The sequence below is a fragment of the Saccopteryx leptura genome, chromosome 8 (genome assembly GCF_036850995.1).
Source record: "Saccopteryx leptura isolate mSacLep1 chromosome 8, mSacLep1_pri_phased_curated, whole genome shotgun sequence".
NCBI classification, from domain to species: domain Eukaryota; kingdom Metazoa; phylum Chordata; class Mammalia; order Chiroptera; family Emballonuridae; genus Saccopteryx; species Saccopteryx leptura.
The window spans coordinates 1564489-1587263 of record NC_089510.1 but is presented as its reverse complement, the minus strand read 5'-3'; the positions used below and the strand labels follow the sequence as shown (position 1 = coordinate 1587263).

Genomic DNA, 22775 nt, shown 5'->3' with positions numbered 1-22775 from the left:
TCCCCATGGCCCCTGGCCTCCGTCCCTCCTCTGTCCGCCATTTAAGTTCCTGTTGCGCCCAAGACACCCTGCAGGCCGCTAGGGGCGCGACAGTGACCAAGACACAGGTGCTCTCTGCCTGTGGAGCCTTCGTTAGCGTGTGGGAGAAAATCAGCTGTTTGTAATATTAATTAATTAATTGTGACCAGTGCGGGGAGGGGAGTTCCCGTGTCTGTGACAGCGTGCCCTGGCCTGAGGCTGCCAGAAAGCTGGGCGCTGCGTCAACGCCAGCGAACAGGGAGGGAGAGAGAGTGCGGAAGAGGGAACAGCATCTGATACCCCAGTGTCCTCCCCTCAGAGACTCGGAGACTGCGGTGCTGACCGGGTGCTGACCGCCGGTGACCGCAGGCTAGCGGGGGGCGAACAGCAAGGCCCTGCCCTGTGCAGGCGGGCTCAGGACCTGGGTGTCTTCCGGGTCTTCCTCCTCAAAACAGCGGGAAGCCATCAAAATCAGACATGTGGCATGATCCGTTTTGCATTTTTTAATGTGTAAATAACTTGCAGACCAGCAACTTTGTGAATTTAGTAGCATCCTAAGCCTTTGTCACCTGTTTTAATGTAATTGTGGGTAATTAGCTCAAACTCAACAGGGGTGGTTTCAGGTATGAGTGGCAGGTGTCATAACGGAGATGGGACATTGAGCTGACCCTCGAGGAGTTTGACTGAAGGGGAGAGAATATAACCAGAGCTCGGGGGCTTAGAGGAAAAGAACTGAGTTGTTATTTTTTTGTTCTTATTTTAATTTTATTATAAATTTATTTTGTTTTTATTATATTTTATTTTCACTTTTATTAAATGTCTTGGAGTAACACTAAGTTTCAGGTGCACAACTTTATAAACAACATCTGTGTGCTCCATTGTGTGCTCACCAGCCCACGTCCGGTCGCCCCAGGTCACCACACACTTGACCCCCTTGAACCCCCTTGTCTGCCCCCAGCACCCCTCCAGTCTGGTGGATTCATTCTCTTGTGTGTGTCTATGTGTTTTTCTTTGTTTATTCTTTTTCTTTTTAAATTGTATTTATTGGGGTGACCTTGGTTAATAGAATCGTGTAGGTTACAGCTGTGTGGTTCTGTAACACATCATCTGTGTATTGTATTCACCACCAGGTCAAGTCTCCTCCCTTCCCCGTTTACCCCCCCACCTCGTCCACCTCCCCTGCCCTCTTGTCATCACCACACTGCTGTCTGTGTCTATGTGCCTTCTTCCTTTGTTGCTTTTTTTATCCCACATGAGAGAAGTCACATGGTTTTCGTAGTTTTCCACCAGAGTAGTTCACTTAGCATGATATTCTCAGGGTCATCCGTGTAGTTGCCAATGGCAGCATTTTTTGGGTTTTGTGGCTGAGTAGTATAGCCATGAGTAATGTAATAAGTACAATCTTTATCTGGTCACTGGTCAGAGGACACTAGGTTTTTCCTTGTCATGGCTATTCTGAATAATGCTGTAATGAACACAGCGGCACACATATTTTTACAAGTCAGTGTTTTCAGATTTTGTCTCTGTATAGCCAGAGGAGAGATTGCTGAGTCATATAGTGGCTCTATATTTTATTTTAATTAATTAATTTACTTTCAGTAGGGAAGAGGAGGCAGAGACAGACTCCTGCATGCGCCCCAACCAGGGTCCACCTGGCAGGTCCACTGGGGGGGGCGATGCCCTGCCCATCTAGGGCATTACTTCATTGCTCGACAACCAAGCTCTTCTTAGTGCCTGAGGCGGAGGCCACAGAGCCGTCCTCAGCGCCTGGGCCAACTTTGCTCCAGTGGAGCTTTGGCTGCAGGAGGGAAAGAGAGAGAGACAGAGAGGAAGGAGAGAGGGAAGGGTGGAGAAGCAAGTGGGCGCTTCTCCTGTGTGCCCTGACCGGGAATCGAACCCAGGACATCCACATGCTGGGCCAACACTCTACCACTGAGCCAACCAGCCAGGGCCTATTTTTTATTCTTTGAGGAGCCAGCATGCTGTCTTTCGTAGGTGCTGGGCCAGTTCACTGCCCCACCAGCAGTGCACAGCCTCCCTGCCCTCCAACACCTGTCACGTCTTGACTTGCAGATGACGGCCATGCTCACATGTGTGAGGTGGTGTCTCATGGTGGCTTTGATTTGCATTTCTCTAGTGACTAGTGATGTTCAATGGCATTTTATGTTCAAGTTTCTCTACTGAATTTAAAGGCACTTATTGATGCAAATTATGGACTGTGCACCCAAATTACCATAGTTTTCGCTCCATAAGATGCACTTTTTTCCCCCAAAAGGGGAGGGGGAAATGCCTGTGCGTCTTATGGAGCGAAAACTATGGTATTTTACTAAATATTGTAACACACTATTTGGTTCAGAATATTTTTTTTCTTATTTTCCTCCTTAAAACCCTAGGTGTGTCTTATGGTCAGGTGCGTCTTACCGGGCAAAAAGTACGGTATTTGCTGCTTCTTCCCCGCACATTGTTTCACTGTGATTCTGAGGCAACACTGTTGCCTTCCAGGTGCTCGGCGGGGCGGGGCTACCGGCTGCCGACCAGCGCCCTGGTGAACCTGTCCCACGGGAGTCGCTCCGAGACCGGAAGTCAGAAGCTGACGGCCATTGTGAAGCCGCAGCCCGCTGTCAGTCAGCAGAGCGCCAGTCCCTCCGTCTTATCTGGGCAGCTGGGAAGTCTGAATCATTCCCCGCGGTCCCTCTTCGTCCCGGCCCAGGTGAGACCCCCGTCTCTCCCTTCTCTGTCTCCTGGGCAGCTGGGAAGCCTGAATCATTCCCCGCGGTCCCTCTTCGTCCCGGCCCAGGTGAGACCCCCGGTCTCTCCCTTCTCTGTCTCCTGTACAAATCACAGGCACACCAAATGGAAACCTAATTTGACTTAGTGTTTTTGCTTTTAAGTTATTTTTTTATTTTTTTTAAGTGAGAAGAGGGGAGATATACGAGCTCCTGCAGGCGCCCCGACCGGGATCCACCTGGCAACCTCTACTGGGGGCCGATGCTCGAACCAGTTGAGCCACTGGCTTCAGGAGGGGGAGGGGGAGAGAGGGAGAGAAGCAGATGGTCACTTCTCCTGTGTGTCCTGAGCGGGAACCCAGGATGTCTGCACACCGGGCTGACCTTCTATCCACTGAGCAAACCTACCAGGGCCAAAAGCTTTGATTTAAGTCAATCCCAGATTTATTTTAAACTAGTAGGCTAGTAGAGAATGCTATTGATAACATTCTACCTATGTTATAAAATTAAAACATAATCTTGAAAATGTCTTTTTTTTTCTCAGTATTTATTTTTAAACTAATGTTTAAATTTTTTTCTTTTGTAACCCAACTGTGCTATGCTGTCTGCTATAGAATGACAGAATTTTCAGGTGAAAGGGCAAGGCTATCAGAAGCATTTCCAAGTCCCCCCGGTGTGCGTGGGGGGTTTCCTCTGCTCCACCTTCCTGGGGACGGGAAGTGAGTGGTTTTGTGTGAGACACTCACCTTTGTTTAATTCCGTGGCCACAGATCATACCACACTCTAATCCCAATACTACGTGTTTATTATAGACTAATTAGAAAACACAGACCAGGGGATAACAACAAAGGAAACAGAAGCAAAATTCCTCTCCAAGCCTCCTGGGAACTACTGTTAAATTTTGGTGCCTAGTTTGCAGTTCTAATCTACATGAAATCAGCTCCCTAAACAATAGCTGATTTTTAATCTATTAGATTCCTTTTGGGTAAAACAAAGATTTTTTTTTTTTTTTGTATTTCTCTGAAGTTGGAAACGGGTAGGCAGTCAGACAGACTCCCGCATGCGCCCGACCAGGATCCACCGGCATGCCCACCAGGGGGTGATGCTCTGTCCATCTGGGGTGTTGCTCTGTTGCAACCAGAGCCATTCTAGCGCCTGAGGCAGAGGCCATAGAACCATCCTCAGCGCCCGGGCCAACCTTGCTCCAATGGAGCCTTGGCTGCGGGAGGGGAAGAGAGAGACAGAGAGGAAGGAGAGGGGGAGGGGTGGAGAAGCAGATGGGCGCTTCTCCTGTGTGCCCTGGCCGGGAATCGAACCCAGGACTCCTGCACGCCAGGCCGACGCTCTACCACTGAGCCAACTGGCCAGGGCAAAACAAAGATTTTTAAAATGAAGTCAGATGTTAGTTTAAATGAGGTAATATGCCATTACATTGGAGGACAAATCTGTTGGTGAGGATTTATTAATTAAGTATAATCTTTTGTGCCGTTTGTTATACTTTAAATCCTTTCCAGTAAAACCATTCAAAACCAATTACCTTGAAGAAAGCCATTTTCACGCCAATAGAACTCACCTTTATGGTGACTATACTGAGCTCCAGAAAGGAAGAGTTGAGATTTCAGATAATGAAAGTTAAATATCTTCTCTTGTGCGAAATCATTTTAATGAATAAGTTATTTGGTTTTTAATAAGCATCTCAGTTTTTTCATGTTTCAACTGAGAAGTCTCTTGTGCGTTGCAGGTCCCGGCCAAGGAGGACGAGTTCTGCCACATCTGGCAGTCGCTGCAGGGCTCCGGGAAGGCCCCGTGCCCCCAGCCCGCCCTGCCGGACAAGGTCGGTGTCCTGGGTGGGCGTTTCACCTCAGAGCATGTCGGGTGATACTCCTTTTCTGGGTGTGCAGCGATCAGTGTTCTCCTGAAGTTCTAGGAAGTAGACTTAACAGCTTTGGTCATGACTTTCCATACTTCCATTCAGCTATATAAACATTTTTGGATCAGAAAGTAAGAGTATAGACAGTTTTTCCTTGACATCAGCTTTGGATTATTTTTAGTTCTTTACAAAAGTCATAGCTATAGTTCAAACTGAACAAAGGCTTCACGATACTCATTAACTTCTTTATCTGCACTTGAACATGTCACGTGTGCTGGCGGTGGGTCTTAAAGAGAAGTGGGCAAATTCACGGCCTCGGTGGAAATGAAGGGGAGAGAGGTTCTGCTGAGAGAGTGGACACAACAGTGAGAGGTTCTGCTGAGAGAGTGGACACGACAGTGAGAGGTTCTGCTGAGAGTGGACACAGACAGTGAGAGGTTCTGCTGAGAGAGTGGACACGACAGTGAGAGGTTCTGCTGAGAGTGGACACAGACAGTGAGAGGTTCTGCTGAGAGAGTGGACACGACAGTGAGAGGTTCTGCTGAGAGAGTGGACACGACAGTGAGAGGTTCTGCTGAGAGAGTGGACACGACAGTGAGAGGTTCTGCTGGGAGTGGACACAGACGGAGAGAAGAAGAGAATTCCCGTGCCTTTGTCGCAAGCTGCGGGCCTGTCTTCTCAGCCTGGGTCTCGTTTGTAAACCCGTATCTGACACCACAAGGGCCCGTTTACCCTGGTACCCTCCAGCGATGGTGATGGCGATGGTGATGGCGATGGCGGCATTACCCGGGCCGGAGGGGGCAGCCCAGGGGAACGGGGCAGACGGAACCTGCCCGCTGAGCGTGACGACACGCTGACCCCTGGCCGGCGTGCTGGGTCTCCCGTAGGCCGTGTGCACCTGCGTGTGACCCAGATCCGGACTTTCAGGCCCTTTTTTCCCCCCTTTTTCAAAATGTTTTCCATTGATTTGTCGGGGAGGAGACTGAGAGAGAAAGAAGCATCAGCTCATTGTTTCACTTAGTTGCTCCACCCAGTTGTGCGCGCGCTGGTTGCTATTCTTACATGCCCCGACCAGGGGTTGAACCCACGACTCCGGTGCGTGGGGTTGGCACGCCCCCTGAGCCACCCCGCCAGGGTGCCTCTTGTCCTCAGTGTGTGTGCTACGTCTCAGCACTCACTCTCCAGGACTGCTCTGTACCACCCTTCGTTCTGTGAACACATGCTCACTTCGACCAGGGTGGCGGAGCCTGGGAAGGGAGGTCCGGCTCTCGACCTCCACGGAGGGGTCGCCAGGGGACGGTGGAGTAGGTACAGGGTGTGAAAGGAAGAATGAGCTCATTGCTTCAACTTCTGTCTCAGGCACAACTGAACTTCCAAACCAGGGGAGGCGAGAGGAGTGTGATGAACCCAGAGACACTGCCCCCTTTCCCACACAGGTCCCAGAACACCTGCCCGTCCCCACCCCACCCCCACAGGGACGGGGGTTCTGAGGCACATCTACAGGGGTCTCTAGAGGCTGTTACTTCTGTTGTGAAGGACACTGACCTAAAGTTTAATCATTGCTTTAGTTTCTGTAGTTAACTTCAAGCAAAATTAGATTCGATTCTTTTCTATTAAAAGTAGCATGTTGGTAAAAGGATTGTTTTCTCTGTATCTTGCTAAGGAATGCCCACAGAAACATCTGGAGTGATGATCGTTATGCCAATAACGGTTACTTCTGGGTGGTGGAATTTGAGTGGTTTTAAAATTCTTTATACTTTCCTGTATCCCTTATTTGTTTTCTAGTGAGCTATATAATTTTAATAAAAATAATCACTTATTAAACATTGAAGAAAAGCAGTTGTTATTATATCTTAAGAGTTTCTTTAAGTCATTTATAAGAATTTTGACTTGCAGGGTGCAGTTCTACCTCAAGAAGTAAGTCAAGTGACTCAGCCTCATGCGCCAGGCTCGAGCGACGCCAGCGTTCAGTGTCAGCAGAGAGAACAGGAGCCTCACAGGAAACGTAAGTGTGGAGTCAGAGAAGTGTACTGTGCTGCTGAGGGCCTCCTGTTATCTGTCTTCATCAACAGCTGTGCCGAGTTATAATCCACGAACAACGTTGATCATCTTGAAGTATGCAATCAGTGGGGGTTTTTTGGTATTTTCACAGTTATACAACCATGACAATATTGAAAACATTTTCATCCCCCCCAAAGAGAAATACCCCCCCTGGTAGCGGGCCCTCCTCCAGCCCAACCCACTAACTTCCTTCCAGCCTCTGTGGCCTGGCCTCTTCTGGACACTTCAGACCAGTGGACTCGTGAACTGGGTGACCTTTCACGGCGGGCTCTTTTCCATTGGCGTGATGTTTTCAGGGTTCATCCGTGTTGTATGTTGTGGCGTGTATCGGTATGGCCTTTCTTTTTCTGGATAAAAATACTGCACTGTACGAATGCTGCATTTTGTTCACCATTTATATGTGGATGGACCTGTGGGGTGTTTCCACGATGGGGTTATAAAGAGTAAGGCTGCTGTGACCGTCGGGTACAAGAGTCTGTGGGAACCTAAGTCTGCAGGTGTCTTGGGTGTAGATGAGTGAGGGGAGCTGCTGAGTGAGGCATGTGTTCAGCTCTGCGTGTGACATGCTGTGCAACTATTGAACTCTCCCCCCAAAATGGTGGTTCCTATCACATTTCTACCAGCAGTGCATAGGGTCTGACCTTCCCACACCTCCGTCATTCTTGTTATCGTCCGTCCGTCTTTCCCGTCCCAGCCGTCCCAGCGGGTGTGACGTGAGCCTCTGGGCCTTGCACTCACGACCCAGTGGCGGCTCCAGTGTGAGCGTCTTCACACGAGCTCACGGCGGTCTCTGTATCTTCTCTGCTGAAGTGTCTGTTGAGAGTATTTCCTCATTTTAAAATTGTTTGTCTTTTTATTTTTGATTTGTAAGGACTCTTTCTATATTCTGTCTGCTGTTTTTCTACTTTGTTTTTGTTTGCTTGTGCTTCAAGTGTCATGATAAAAGCCATTGTCTAATCCTGTGCATGCTTTTTTTCTCAGTTTTATAGTTGTAGCTCTTACATGTAGTTCTTTCTTCCATTTGTGTTTGTATAAGGTGTGAGGTAGGGGTTGTATCCATTCTTTTGCACATGGATCATCAGTTGTCCCAGCACCATTTGCTAAAACACTGTTCTTTCTCTTGTTAAGTCAGTGGATGTAGATGTGTGGGTTTATTTCTGGCCTCTCAATTCCATTTTATTGATATCTGCCATCTTTGTGGGAACAGCACACTGTCTTAATTACTGTACCTTCATTGTAGTTTTGAAATTGAGGAATTTGAATCCTCCAACTCGTTTTTCCAGATGGCTTTTTTTTATTCTAGTCCAGTGGTCGGCAAACCGTGGCTTGTGAACCACATGTGGCTCTTTGGCCCCTTGAGTGTGGCTTTTCCACAAAATACCATGTGCGGGTGCTACCTCAATAAGGAATGTACCTACCTATATAGTTTTAAGTTTTAAAAATCTGGCTCTCAAAAGAAATTGCAATCGTTTTGTTGATATCTTACTCTCTTGACTAATGAGTTTGCCGACCACTGTAGTCCCTGCAGTTTCATTTGAATTTTAGGATCAGCTTGTCTACTTCTGCAAAAGTGGCAACTGAAATTTTTTTAGGGATTGCGTCTATCACTTTGGGTAGTATTGTTCTTTTAACAATATTAAGTCTTCTTATCCATGAACACAAAATGTCTTAACATTTATTTAGTTCTTTAATTTCTTTCAATGATGTCTTATAGTTTTCAGTGTACAAGTCTTGCACATTTTTGTTAAATTTATTTCTAAGTATTTTATTCTTTTTTTACTGCTGTTGTCAATGGGCTTGGGTGGTTGGGGAAGCTGTGCTGCTGGACCCTACAGGACCCTGACTGCACGAGGCCACTCCACCAAGCTTGGGAGACAGCAGACAGGCAGCTCCACCTGACACACAGAAACAGACACAGGGAGACTGCCCCAACCAGGAGACAGGAGACACACAGCTCCACCTGATACATAGAAACAAACACAGGGAGAGTGCCCCAACCAGGAGACAGGAGACATGCAGCTCCACCTGATACACAGAAACAAACACAGGGAGACTGCCCCAACCAGGAGACAGGAGACACGCAGCTCCACCTGACACACAGAAACAAACACAGGGAGACTGCCCCAACCAGGAGACAGGAGACACGCAGCTCCACCTGATACATAGAAACAAACACAGGGAGACTGCCCCAACCAGGAGACAGGAGACACTGCAGCTCCACCTGATACATAGAAACAAACACAGGGAGACTGCCCCAACCAGGAGACAGGAGACACACAGCTCCACCTGATACATAGAAACAAACACAGGGAGACTGCCCCAACCAGGAGACAGGAGACAGGCAGCTCCACCTGATACATAGAAACAAACACAGGGAGACTGCCCCAACCAGGAGACAGGAGACACGCCCAAATGAAGAAGCAGAAAGGAACTGCAGCAAAGAACTAAACAACATGGAGACAAACAATCTGCTAGATGCAGAGTTCAAAATACTGGTCATAGGATGCTCAGTGAACTCAGTGAATGGACCAGTCAGAAATGAAGGATACAATAACTAAAATGAAGAATAATTTACAGAGAATCAACAGTAGACAAACCCAAAACTCAAATCAATGAAGGTAAGGAAGCAAAAAAACAACCAGTTAGAACAGCAAAATGAAAAGGAATAAAAAGAAAGGATAATTATAAGTAGTGTTGTGGGAAGGAAAAGAGAAAGAACAAGAAACTGAAAACCTAGCTGAAAAAATGACAGAAAACTTCCTTCGCCTTGTGAAGGAAATAGACATGCAAGTCCAGGAAGCACAGAGAGTCCCAAACAAGATGAACCCAAGTGGCCCCACACCAGGACACGTCCTCATTAAAATACAAAGGTTGAAGACAAAGAGACAAAATCTTACAAGCAGTGAGAGAAAACCAGTTAGTTCCCTACAAGGGAGCTCCCGTAAGACTGTCAACTGATTTCTCAGCAGAAACTTGGCAGGCCAGAAGGGACTGGTACACAATATTCAAAGTGATGAAAGCAAGGACCTAAAACAAAAATTACTCTGCCCAGCAAAGCTGTCATTTAGTATCAAAGGACAGACAAAGAGCTTCCCAGACTGGGAAAAGCAGAAGGAGTTTATCTTCAGTATTATAACCAGTATTATAAGAAATGTTAAGGGTCTTCTTGAAGACAAAGGAGAAGATTGAGGAAGAGAGAAGGGGAGGAGGGAGAAGAAGAAGAAGGGAGGGGAGTCGAGGAGAAGGGGGGAAAGAAGAAGAAAAGATTAAAAAGATGAACAATAAAATGGCAATAAATACATATCTCAACAATTGAATCTAAAAACAAAATAAATGAATAAGCATTAAAGAGGCTCAGATAAATACAGAGGACATTTTGACGGCTGCCAGATGGGTGGGGGTTTGGGGAGATGGTGAAAAAGGTGAAGGAATTAAAAAGTCATTGGTAGTTACAGAATAGTCACAGGGAGGTAAGGTACAGCATACGGAATATAGTCAGGATTCCAGTAACTATGTATGGTGTCAACTTACATAATGTCTAATCACTGGGGTGTATAATGTAAGTATACACCTGAAAGTAATATAATGATGTGTGTCAACTGTAATTGAAAAAAAGAAAAATAGGCCCTGGCCGATGGCTCAGTGGTAGAGTTTCGGCCCAGCATGTGGATAATCCCGGGTTCGATCCCCGGTCAGGGCACACAGGAGAAGCAACCCTCTGCTTCTGCTCCTCCCTCTCTCCTTCTCCCTCTTCCCGTCCTGCAGCCAGTGGCTCGATAGTTCGATAGTTCGAGCATGGCCCTGGACCACTGACAATAGCTCTGTTGGAGTGCATCAGCCTCAAGCACTAAAAATAGCTCGGTACTTGAGCATCAGCCCTAGACAGGGTTGCTGGGTGGATCCTGGCTAGGGCGCATGCAGGATTCTGCCTCTCTCCTCTCCACTCACCAAATAAATAAATAAATAAAGCAATCCAGTTACCTGTTTTGAGTTTAAACACTTGCTAATTAAATTACTCCAAACTATAGTACAGATTTTTAAAAATATATGTACAAATAGTCTGTTATTAATATTCTCTTACCAACTTGTATGTTTTTACTTTTCATTTCGACAGTAATGTGCACTGTGCTCCACACACACTAGGAGATGCAGAGATGAGAATCTTCATCTTGCACTTACTTTTTCTCTTCTTTTTTTAAAAATTTGATTTAGAAAATTAAATTTAACAGGATGACGCTGATCAGTAAGAGCACATAGGTCTCAGGTGAACGTCTCTATAGGGTGTGAACTGCTGACTGCCTGTGAGCCCGTCACCCGAAGTCAAAGCATTTTCTGTCCCCGTAGATGTGTCCCTCTTTATCCTCTTCCCCCTCCACTCCCTCCCGGGTTCACTCTTATCTACGTCCATGAGACTCAGTTTCATATCCCACCTCTGTGTAAAATGATACAGTTCTTAGCTTTTTCTGATTTATTTATTTCACTCAGTATAATGTTCTCAAGGTCCATCCATGCTGTTGTAAATGGGACTAGAGCATCATTTCTTATGGCTGAGTAGTATTCCAGTGTGTATATATGAACCACATCTTCTTTATCCAGCCCTCAATAGAGGGACACTTTGGTTGTTTCCGTGTCTTGGCCACTGTGAATAATGCCGTGATGAACATGGGGGAGCGTGTGTCTTTGTGTACCAATGTTTTTGAGGTTTTTGAGGGGTAGATACCCAGTAGAGGGATTGCTGGTCAGATGGTAGTTCTATTCTTACTGTTTTGAGGAGCCACCGTACTGTTTTCCATAGTGTCTGTAGCAGCTTACATTCCCACCAGCAGTGGACGAGGGTCCCTGTTTCTCCACAGCCTCTCCAACACTTGTTACTTATTACCTGTCGTGTTGACAACAGCCAGCCTGACAGGTGTGAGGTGGTTTCTCGTTGGACGTTTGATTTGCATTAGCACTGCTTTTCTCTTCTCTTGATCAAACTGTTCCCAAACTGCAGCAAATGGCTCGTTATGTTTAAAACACGACTCATTTGTTATTCATCTATTCAGTCGTGCACATGACGGAATGCACGGATAAGCAACACAGACAGGTTTTCCATCCTCGTGTGGAGTCTGAGCCCAGACAAACAGAAGTTCCATCATCTGCAGTAATGGTGAGAAGTGAAGCAGCTCGTGAGGAGAGAGAACAGGTGGTCAGGGGACACCACCTGGGGACGGAGCCTGTGACTGGAGGCCCCGTGGGGGGGTTGGGGGGGGCAGCTCCCTGCAGGCAGGCGGCAGAGGCAGGCTCCTGACTCCGTACTGCACTGCATAGACACACGCTTTCATGTACTTACGTAGAACGGACATGCAGCATTAAATAGTGCTTCAAAATATCTTTCTAAAAAATTATCTTTAAAACACTGTTTGTGGTTCTATAACTTTAGTTCAGTTTGATAACTGCTGAGTGGACTATATTTTTGCATCGATATCTATATGTTACCTTTTCTTTTATAATTTAATGTCCCTGTAAATCTGATATAGTTTAAATATGTTATATTGAATTGAAATACATTATCCTTATCCTTCAAATAATTGTTTACATAAATATATGTAAATTATTTTAATTATATGGACGTCTAGTTAGTTTTCTTGTGTGTCTTAGTAAAGCTTTGATGTTGATACCTGTCAACTCACTTTTTCTTTTCCTTTTCTTTTCAAAATTCCTTCCTTCTTCCCTCCCCGTCTTTCTCTCTCTCTGTTCCACTCTTCCTTCTGTAGCTTGCCCGCCCCTCTCTCAGCAGCCCCCCCTGCCTGTTGCCCCTTGCCTGCGGTTCGCTCTGTCCTGGTCGTTCCTCTGCTGGTGGCACCGCCTGCTTCCCCACGCAGGAGGTCCCGCTCACGCCTCAGCCTCCGGAGCTGCTCCCTCTGGAGTTTCCTAAGCTCGTTCCTTCTCTGTGTCCTGGGCTCTTGTCCTGTTTCCTCTGCTGGAACCCTCACCTCCCGTTCTGCCCGTTGGAACCTGTTACCCTCAGGGCTCGTGGGACGCCCCCTCCTCTTTCCAGGGTGTCCCTCTCCTCCCTCCTCTAGAACGAGTGCCCTCAGGACCAGGACCTTTGTCCTCTCGGAGTTATGTGACTCTAACATAGAACCTCTTGGTGGTAAATGTTTGGTTGCTTTATTTGGTGTGCAAATTCTTTCCTTCACCAAAATTTCCACTTTCTCGACCCTAGTTAAAGAAGAGTGTAAGAGCCCTAACACTGAGAGCCGGCTACAGAAAGCGCCACATAACCAGGTGAGCCTTCTTCAAACGGAACACCCCGCTGTCAGCGGCTCCTTGCAGCTGGTGGCTCTGCCAGCCCAGTCAGCACCATCAGGAAGATGGTTGAATTATACGACTTTTAAGGGCCTCTTCTATGACTCTTAGACCATAATTTCCTTTATTCTAAGAAAGGGGTTTATCAACTTCTCGTGCCATGGACCTCTGGTGAAAACCTCTGGACTCTTTCACAGAGTCATGTCCTAATGCTGAAGCAGCACAGCAGATGTGGAAGAGAAGCAGCTGTGCTGAGAGTTAGAATCACCCTGTTGTGATTTACAGCCCGTGTTCATAATTGACTGAGTTAATGGGGATGAAGCTGTGATTTCCCCTCACCAAGTTCGCACCCCTTCCCCTGTGATGCGGGGGTGGGGGGTACACTGCACGTTAAAACGCTGGCCAGTGCCCCACACACTGTCGGATGCGGGAGGAGGGTCGCTCTGCGCAGACAGCTCACGTGTCCTGCCCGATCCCAGCGTGAGAGCTACCGCAGACAGGCCAACAGGTGCAGGTGCGGACGTCCCTGGGAACCGCAGGGTGGCTGGCCGGGTGCAAGGCCGCTGGGCCCCCTGGTTAGACGGGCCCCGCTGGGCCGTCGGGCACGGAGCGCGGTGCCCCTCCCCGTCCTTGCCTCGTCCTCACGCACAGACGCTGCTCTTTCAGCCACACGCTGGGTTCGAGAACTTCCTGGCGTCTTTGAACATCTCCAGGGAGAACGAAGTCCCGCCCTCCGGTCCCGAGGAGCCCCCGAGTGAGGAGCACCTGTCGCCACAGTCGTTCGCGATGGTGCGTGTGCGTGTGCGTGTGCGTGTGCATGTGCGGACAGAGTGTGTGCACGGCGGTGTCCCAGTGCGCGGCCGTGAGCGCGCGGCCGGCTCCAGCCCTGGACCTCGTGTGGCCCTGGTGCGGGCGCGGCGCGCACCTGTTGTTGGAGAGGCCAGGCCCTCTGCTGACCGCTCGGACCCCTGCCGTCCGGCTCTGCCGCTGGGCGCTGCGGTCGGAGGTTGGGCAGGGAAGTGTTGGTATTTTTGTTCTTCCAACTCTAGAGGGTTGGTTTTCCCTCCTGAATCAGAAGGTAGTAGTTTTCACGTGGGCACTGCAGCTCCTTAAGAGAAGGAGCAGTCAGCTCTGAAAGCCCTCACCGCTTCTCCCCCCACCCCACCTTCTCCACACCCATCGTTCTCAACACAGAAGGGGACGCGCATGCTTAAAGAAATCCTGAAGATTGACAGCTCGGACGCCGCGGACAGCAAGGCTGGAGCCAAGCAGGCCGGGGACGAGGCCGCGGCGCCCTCGGGCAGGGCCAGTGAGCGGGCGCCGGCTGCGCAGCCCGGTCCGGGACGCAGATGCGGTAAGCAGGCCATGAGAGCCGTTCACTCCCTATCACGTGCTTGTCACGGATAAAACTGCTTTTATTTTTAAAAGGCTATAATTAAGTTACAAATAAGAGTAATTTTTGTTTGTATCACATAGAGAGTAACTGTAACTAATAGGTGTGTAGTTACCAAATGTCTCCTTGGAATACTGAAACCACTACTCTTGCAGATAAATACTCAGGCTGCAGACCCCAAACCTAGAGAGAGTTTCACATTTTAGCTTCTTTTTTTCAGTAATTTAAAAATGATTGTGTAAGTTAACTATAATATATAATACTATATATCAGTGGTCCCCAACCCCTGGGCCGCGGACTGGTATCGGACCGCAGAGAAAGAATACATAACTTACATTATTAACATTTTATTTATATTTAAGTCTGAACAATGTTTTATTTTTAAAAAATGACCAGATTCCCTCTGTTACATCCGTCTAAGACTCACTCTTGACGCTTGTCTCGGTCACGTGATACATTTATCTGTCCCACCCTAAAACGGCCGGTCTGTGAAAATATTTTCTGACATTATACCGGTCTGTGGCTCAAAAAAGGTTGAGGACCACTGCTATATATCACAACTTTTCTAAAATTCTTTTCAGTTTATAAAATGAGAATACCAATTCAGGTGACTCTTGTGGTAATTCTATGGCACATAGAAAACAGTACTGTGTCTAGCACATTGTAGGAGCCAAAAGTTAGCATTATGTTAAAATAACTTGACCAACACAAATAAAAATGAAAAGAAGCTATAAAATCAATTTAAAAATAACTAATGGAAGCAGACATTGAAAAACAGATACTTACCTTAACTCTATGAAACCTATAGCACAGCATCTGGGCCGTGGTTGAATTTCAATAAATATCCGTCATTGTCCCCACCCTCTGTGTCCCCCACACTTCAGTATTGTCTATAATTATCTACAAGAGGCTGCCGGGCACAATCACTACTGTGGGGGTGGGGGGGCAGAAGTTTCTCAGGCAGGTGGAAAATCACTTTGACATAAGCAGACCTTAGCTTATTGAGGATCAAAATCTGAGGCCTTTCTCCATTTATACTCCCGTGAGTATTGGGATAAGTAATTAATTTAAACTTCCAAGAACTGATCAGAAACTGTTTGTCATCGTGACAGACAGGCCCTTGAAATAGGGCAAAGTAAAAATTTTAAATGAAACTGGATAAAGCTGGTCCGCTGTCAAAAGCAAGTACCTTTTATTTGATTTCAGTCTGGTGAAAAAAAATCACAGCCCCCAGGGAGGGTCAGGAGCGGCCCCAGCCCAGGGTCACAGCCCCCAGGGAGGGTCAGGAGCGGCCCCAGCCCAGGGTCACAGCCCCCAGGGAGGGAGGGTCAGGAGTGGCCCCAGCCCAGGGTCAGGAGCAGCCCCAGCCCAGGGCCCCAGCCACGCCCCTCAACCCCTGTCCTCTCACACAGAACGAGGCGTGGATGTGCCTGTCCCTGGGCTGTGCGCTCGCTCTGTGAGCTTGTTGAGCCTAAAGAATGGGAATTTTCAGAATTTTTAAATCATTTTCTATATAAAAGCACTGTAAAGGGTAATTTCAGAAAAAATTTTAAGAAGCATCATTTGGAGCGACAAAAACGTTCATTTATTGTGTCTCAGAACGTAAGGTAGAATGTTGAGAAGACTGCAGCCAAGGCCCCAAGTCTTAGAATTAATTGTAGGTCAGCTCAGGGAGCCATCTGGGTGAAACGTTGCCTGTAACCCACCGAATTCCCCACGTACAGGACGCTCCCATGGATAAGACGTGCCTTCATTTCGGGGCCCAAGATTTGAAAAAAAAATGTATTTCACAGTTATTTACCTCAAGTTTTATTCATCATAAAACTCACACAACTCCTCGTCACTGTCAAAACTCCCGTCCCTTAGCTTGTCCTCCTCTGTCTGATGACGAGTCCCTGTCTTTATAGATGGCCTCGTCCTCAGTTGAAATGTCACAACCACTGTATGAAATGCATCCGGTTTTTAGATCCCAAATTTTTCCAAAAAGTGCGTCTTGCACACGGGGAAATATGGTAACTGTGGAGTTATCCCATTCTCAAGATGTTCATTTCTGGCTGTCAGCTACCTATCGTATTTTAAAATCTTTATTTGGATCATGCATTGTTAATCAATGACAGTCCCTAGAAATCTTCATTAAATTCTAAGTAACTTTAGGCAGTACTATACTGTTCTTATATTTGCTTCATAGGAGATGCCTCTTTTCACCTTTTAACAATGTTTTGCTTGTATTCTATGAAACCCTGCAGTAACTGTGTCGTTTTAGATGCCGTGTGATCTAGTCATGCCCTCTTCTCTTCTCTTCTCTTCTCTCCTCTGCCAGCACCTTACCTGAACACACCTCCCGGGGCTCGTGAGCACCATCATGTGCGGCCCGTGGACAACATGTGGTGGACTGGCTCCGGCCCGCTTCCTCCTGTGGCCACACGCGAGTTGGAGCTCTGCAGTGTGTGCTCCTACATGGGACTGCCACCGCCAGATTTCTCCTTTCTTAGAACATCACAGGTATCGTATACGCGGGGTCCATTTAAGGAAGTTCTTGAACACTGAGCTTCGATGCACTGAAAGTCTTCAGCGAGAAGAAGTATAACCGCTGACTTGTTTTTTCACTTCATCAGCAGCATAGGCACAGACTTGTCACTCTTGTGGTTCCATTTGGGCCGAACAGGAACCTCAGCGAGCCCAGCCACAGGGAGCCGGGCGGGTCCCCGCAGTGACGGAACCAGGGGTCTGTCTGAAGGGTCTAGGGTCCAGCGTTTTGATTTTAGAAACTCCCCCTTTTGGGGGCACCCCAACAAACTTTTGTTTACTTGTATTATATCCACATTTACCGTATTAGAAATTAAAACTGAAAATTTTGAAAGTATTTATTTAAAAGTAAGTTCCCAAAACACATTAGTGACTGCCCTGGCTTTACAGTTTTGCAATTTTTTTTATGTCCAGCTTAACAGAAGCTCAGTCCTCCTACCGTCTGACTCTCCATCTCTCGTGATGTGTTGTTTTGGTTGAAATACCTGAAGAAAGTCCAGCCGCACGGAGACAGATAGTTGGAAAAGGGAAAGAATTTTAAAAGCCTTTTCATGTGATTGTGGATATTCTTTGATACCACAGTGAAACCTAGAGTTTTCTTAAAAGTTAGCTCCAGTGTAGAATCTGAAACCACATGAGTTTTTTCTTCTCTGTGTACTTGTGGGAAATGGGAGTAAAAGGCACCAACATCTTGATTACTGTTACAGACATGGCCCTGACCCCCAGGCCCCCTGGGCCCCCACACTGCATCCTCAGGACCCCTGGCCTCAAGATCCCTCTCCCTCTGTACAGCTGACCCCCAGGACCCCGGGGCCCCCACACTGCATCCTCAGGACCCCTGGCTACAAGACCCCTCTCCCTCTGTACAGCTGAGTTCCAGGACCCCGGGGCCCCCACACTGCATCCTCAGGACCCCTGGCTACAAGACCCCTCTCCCTCTGTACAGCTGACCCCCAGGACCCCGGGGCCCCCACACTGCATCCTCAGGACCCCTGGCTACAAGACCCCTCTCCCTCTGTACAGCTGAGTTCCAGGACCCCGGGGCCCCCACACTGCATCCTCAGGACCCCTGGCTACAAGATCCCTCTCCCTCTGTACAGCTGACCCCCAGGACCCCGGGGCCCCCACACTGCATCCTCAGGACCCCTGGCTACAAGACCCCTCTCCCTCTGTACAGCTGAGTTCCAGGACCCCGGGGCCCCCACACTGCATCCTCAGGACCCCTGGCCTCAAGATCCCTCTCCCTCTGTACAGCTGACCCCCAGGACCCCGGGGCCCCCACACTGCATCCTCAGGACCCCTGGCTACAAGACCCCTCTCCCTCTGTACTGCTGAGTTCCAGGACCCCAGGGCCCCCACACTGCATCCTCAGGACCCCCGGGCCCCCACACTGCATCCTCAGGACCCCTGGCTACAAGATCCCTTCTCCCTCTGTACAGCTGACCCCCAGGACCCCGGGGCCCCCACACTGCATCCTCAGGACCACTGGCTACAAGATCCCTCTCCCCCTGTACAGCTGACCCCCAGGACCCCGGGGCCCCCACACTGCATCCTCAGGACCCCTGGCTACAAGATCCCTCTCCCCCTGTACAGCTGACCCCCAGGACCCCGGGGCCCCCACACTGCATCCTCAGGACCACTGGCTACAAGATCCCTCTCCCCCTGTACAGCTGACCCCCAGGACCCCGGGGCCCCCACACTGCATCCTCAGGACCACTGGCTACAAGATCCCTCTCCCCCTGTACAGCTGAGTTCCAGGACCCCGGGGCCCCCACCCTGCATCCTTAGGACCACTGGCTACAAGATCCCTTCTCCCTCTGTACAGCGGAGTTCTTGACACTTTCTTGCCTAAAACAGATAGCAGGAGTAAACTCGCTACCTTCTGAAAAAGTAGAATTTTTTTAAAAGAATCCTTTTTGTAAAAGGAAAAGAAAAAGGCTAACGTAAAGGATTATAATTTAAATGTGAATATAAAATCAGTCAGTACCTCCAAGTCCTTTAGATTTTTGTAATTTATATCGGCCAAATATCTGCTATTTGGAAGATGGCGTAACGCAGGAGTCAGCGAATTTTTCCTGTAAAGGTGCAGACAGTCACTCTTTTGGGCTCTGCGGGCCGTGTGGTCTCTGTCACGACCACTCACTGCCAGTTGTGTGGAAACAGCCACAGGCAACACAGAGAGGAAGGATTGAGCCCATCCCGGTGACACCGGTGTAGAGGAAACATTGCTGGCATTGGGCGCCGGCCCTCGGCTAGCTTAGAAAGCGTCTTACTCTGTAAAAGCGGAAAGAGAAGGCAACAGTTCTGAAGTCTTTGTGTGCTAATCCAGAATTTAGTCCTCTTTAGAATTCTTGATTTCTTTTTGATTTTTTTATTTTTCACAGAGTGTCAGCTGACAGATTCTGTGTTGACACTGAGCTTTGGGGGAGGAAGTCGGCCTCCGCGGCCGATGCCTTCCCAGACGCCACCTTCTCTCTTCCAGGCCATGACGGTGTGCCAGGTGAAGCTGCCCAACGGCCTCCTGGTGCACGGGCCGCAGTGCCCTTCCGAGCGCGAGGCCAAGGAGAAGGCCTCCTTTCTGGCTCTGAAGCAGCTGGCGGTGAGAAGGGCTCGCGACCGCGCCACCGGCTTTGATGGCTTCCGGGGGGGGGGGGGGGGGGGCTCTTGTCACCCCTTCTCATGCCTTGTACCTGCTTCCGCAGGGCTCCCTGGGGCTGACCTTCCCTCCGCCTCCGCCCGCCTTTGCCAGTTTCCCGGAGGCCTTCCGACCCAGGGCCGCGCCTCCGACCTGCCCGCTGCTGCCTGGTAAGACGCTCTGCTCTTCTAAGTGTTTGGTATCGAGGCACGAGACCGAATCACTGATCGCAGCGCCCGGGGCGTGTGCGCGGTGGGCCTGAGCCCCGAGCCGCAGGTGCGCCTGGCAGCGCCCACCGCGCCCGCAGCCCCTAGTGCGGCGGAGCCGAGTGCACGCTGTTCTGGGCCGCCCGGTGGATTCGGGTTTCAGTCCGACATGAAAAACGCAGGTGGGAGAAAAGACGGGTGAGGGTCAGGCTCTGCCGCGCTCGCTGCGGAAGACTGTCCTGGGGGGCAGAGGCGGAGGGGTTTGCAAGCTCGTGGTTGTCCCCGCCTGTCCTCCACGTGGAGGGCCTGCTCCCTGCAGCGGAGGCCACGCCCCGCCGGGCTGGGGGTGGGCGCGTGGCCGTGGGATCAGGACCCTTCTGTCCTCCCGTGCAGACAGGACTCAGGCCCCAATGGGCTCTGAAAAATGAGTGGCCCCTTCGGAATCCGTTTCTGTCTTCATGCCAGACTGCCCGGGTCTCTCAGAGACTCACATTGTGTCGTTCTGATTCTAAATCTTACGTTCATTGAACATTTAGAACCCCTTTTCCCTGATGAGGGTCGGCTTCTTCAAACCCTAATCATGGTCATCTTAAAACTGGTCACTTGTTTATTTCAAGTTTGGGAAGTTACTTTTCTGAGTCTCTGAGAAGCCAGGTATTGTTCCCGGAGTTCTTCCTACCTCCTGCTCGCTGTGGCCGTGTGAGGGTTCCTCGTGCTGCTACACAAGTTATACCTTCGTTTTACCTAAACTCCAACTAAAAAATCGTTTTAAAAGTGTAAGCCTAGCCTGACCTGTGGTGGCGCAGTGGATAAAGCGTCGACCTGGAAATGCTGAGGTCGCCGGTTCGAAACCCTGGGCTTGCCTGGTCAAGGCGCATATGGGAGTTGATGCTTCCAGCTTCTCTCCTCTCTGTCCCTCTCTCTCTCTCTCTGTCTCTCCCTCTCCTCTCTAAAAAAAGAAAAATGAATAAAAAGTGTAAGCCTAGAAGGACAAAGAGATAAGAGAAGAAATATCAGGAAATGAGGGATTTGAAAAGAGCTTGTGAGGAGGAAGGCAGGCGGAGGGGCGGGGCTCTTCAGCGCGGGAGGGCCGAGCTGCACACTCCGGTCGTGGACCCGCTGCCGGGAGCTTCCCCGCGCCAGACAGGCGTAGGCAGAGGAGTGGGGCGGGTCAGCGTCTCTGTGGAGTTACGGGGCCCTTCCGGGAGCCCCCTCCACACAGCCGGGCAGTGGGCGGTTTGGGCAGAGCCCCCCCCCCCCCCAGAGAAGGGGGCGACACCAGGCACAGGGCAGAGGACGAGTTATTGGGCTGAAAACCCAGCCTGAGATACTTGTTGTTTTTCCATTCTGTTTTCTGACTGTAGGCAGCCATAGTCCAGGTAGTAGGAAGTTAGATGGAGGATGGCTCTTCAGAGAAACTCATTGAACTCCACCAAATAACACCACTGACTTTTGGAGCGTGCCCCAACCAAAAGGCTGGTTCACTGCCCATTGTGGTAGAGAAGCCTAGGGCACCTAACCCCGGCCCCTCCCACGCAGGCCCCCTCCCATGCAGGCCTTGCTGCCAATCACCGCTTTAGGGCCTTGCTCTTGGCATAGGAATAGATGGTAGACCTTGAGAGATCCTGGGCCTTTCAGGAAAAGAAAATCTCTAAAATTAAGAGTCCAAAACAAAGAGAATTGAAAGGGATCTGGAAACAGATTATGTAGGAAATAAAACTTCAAAGACAGTCGTTGTTAATATTCTTAGTGAAATAAAGCAGTATTGCAAGAAAAATGAGAAGAAGAATGTATAAAAAAGAATCATTGCAGAATAAGACTCAAATGTTGAGTTGTATGTTTTATTTATTTTACTTTTTGTGTGTTCTTCTGAAGTGAGAAGCAGACCCCCCCCCCCATGCGCTTGACTGGGATCCACCAGGCATGCCCACCAGGGGGCGTTGCTTCATTGCTCAGCAACTGAGCTCTTCTTAGCGCCTGAGGCAAAGACTATGGAGCCATCCTCAACGCCTGCGCCAACTTTGCTCCAATGGAGCCTTGGCTGCGGGAGGGGAAGAGAGAGACAGAAAAAGGAGAGGGGGAAGGGTGGAGAAGCAGATGGGCACTTCTCCTGTGTGCCCTGGCCGGGAATCGAACCCGGGACTTCCACACAGCGGGCCGACACTACCACCGAGCCAGTGGGGCCAAGTTGAATGTTTTAAATCCAGAAGGTAAAGCCCAAGCAAAGCCACGGTCCACTCAGGAGGGAGAACAAGCTGGACCAGTCGGAAAAGAGGGAGGAGGGGGTTTGGGGGCAGCACACAGACCCAGCCCGTGTCCCGGAGTTCCAGGAGAAGGCCAGAGGGCCCGGGAAGGAACTAGAGGCAGACAGCCTAGAAGCTCAGCACCGAGTGGGAAGGGACAGTCTGGCGTTGGGAGGATGCGTCCCACAGATCCAGGGTCAGGAGGGTGTTTAACTGTTTCCAGGGGCAGCGCTAGAAAGCCACTGAGCATTGAATGCCCCCGAATTCCAAGGCTTTTCTGTTGTAGCCAAACTATGACTTTCTTCATGTTATGACAACTACCCAAGGTGCTCAGTCTTATCAAGACCTCGTTTTCTCAATCTTCCTCGTTCTCTGCATCCTGGAATTTTTGCACGTATAATTCATAACAGTCAAATACCTGTATTATGTATGATTCTCCTAATGCAAAAATCTTCTGTAGCAGAACTTTAAGGAAGCGATACTGCCTTGTGGTTCTGGCGGCCTTCCCGTCTCTGTCTGTCTGACAGGGCAGTGTGAGCGCACTGACCTCTCTGTCTGACAGGGCAGTGTGAGCGCACTGACCTCTCTGTCGGACAGGGCAGTGTGAGCGCACTGACCTCAGCCTTGACGATGGCCCCCTGTGGAGCTGTGAGCCGCAGGCCGGGCCTCACGGCCCCTTTGCTCCGCTGGGCTCTGCCCAGAAGCCTGCCCTGCACAGCTTCCCAGGGACTCACGAGACAGCCTCACCGCAGGCTTGCAGACTCCTGGTTCATGGCGCTTTCCATATTGACATTGTTTGAAAATCC

General features: G+C 49.4%; 1 protein-coding gene and 1 long non-coding RNA gene across 3 annotated transcripts in view; one reads left to right on the top strand and one right to left on the bottom strand.

Annotated features, from left to right (window-relative positions):
* Window positions 1-22775, bottom strand: part of LOC136379798 (uncharacterized) — a 555021-nt gene that overhangs the window by 318875 nt on the left and 213371 nt on the right. The gene's annotated exons all lie outside the window — the stretch shown is intronic.
* Window positions 1-22775, top strand: part of XRN1 (5'-3' exoribonuclease 1) — a 108950-nt gene that overhangs the window by 81146 nt on the left and 5029 nt on the right. For both annotated transcript variants that reach the window (XM_066347349.1, XM_066347348.1), the window contains exons 31-39: window positions 2521-2728; window positions 4486-4578; window positions 6511-6619; window positions 12884-12945; window positions 13633-13755; window positions 14161-14320; window positions 16680-16861; window positions 19368-19484; window positions 19588-19690. In XM_066347349.1, the coding sequence (XP_066203446.1) occupies window positions 2521-2728; window positions 4486-4578; window positions 6511-6619; window positions 12884-12945; window positions 13633-13755; window positions 14161-14320; window positions 16680-16861; window positions 19368-19484; window positions 19588-19690 (1157 nt within the window). The remainder of the gene's footprint in view (window positions 1-2520; window positions 2729-4485; window positions 4579-6510; window positions 6620-12883; window positions 12946-13632; window positions 13756-14160; window positions 14321-16679; window positions 16862-19367; window positions 19485-19587; window positions 19691-22775) is intronic.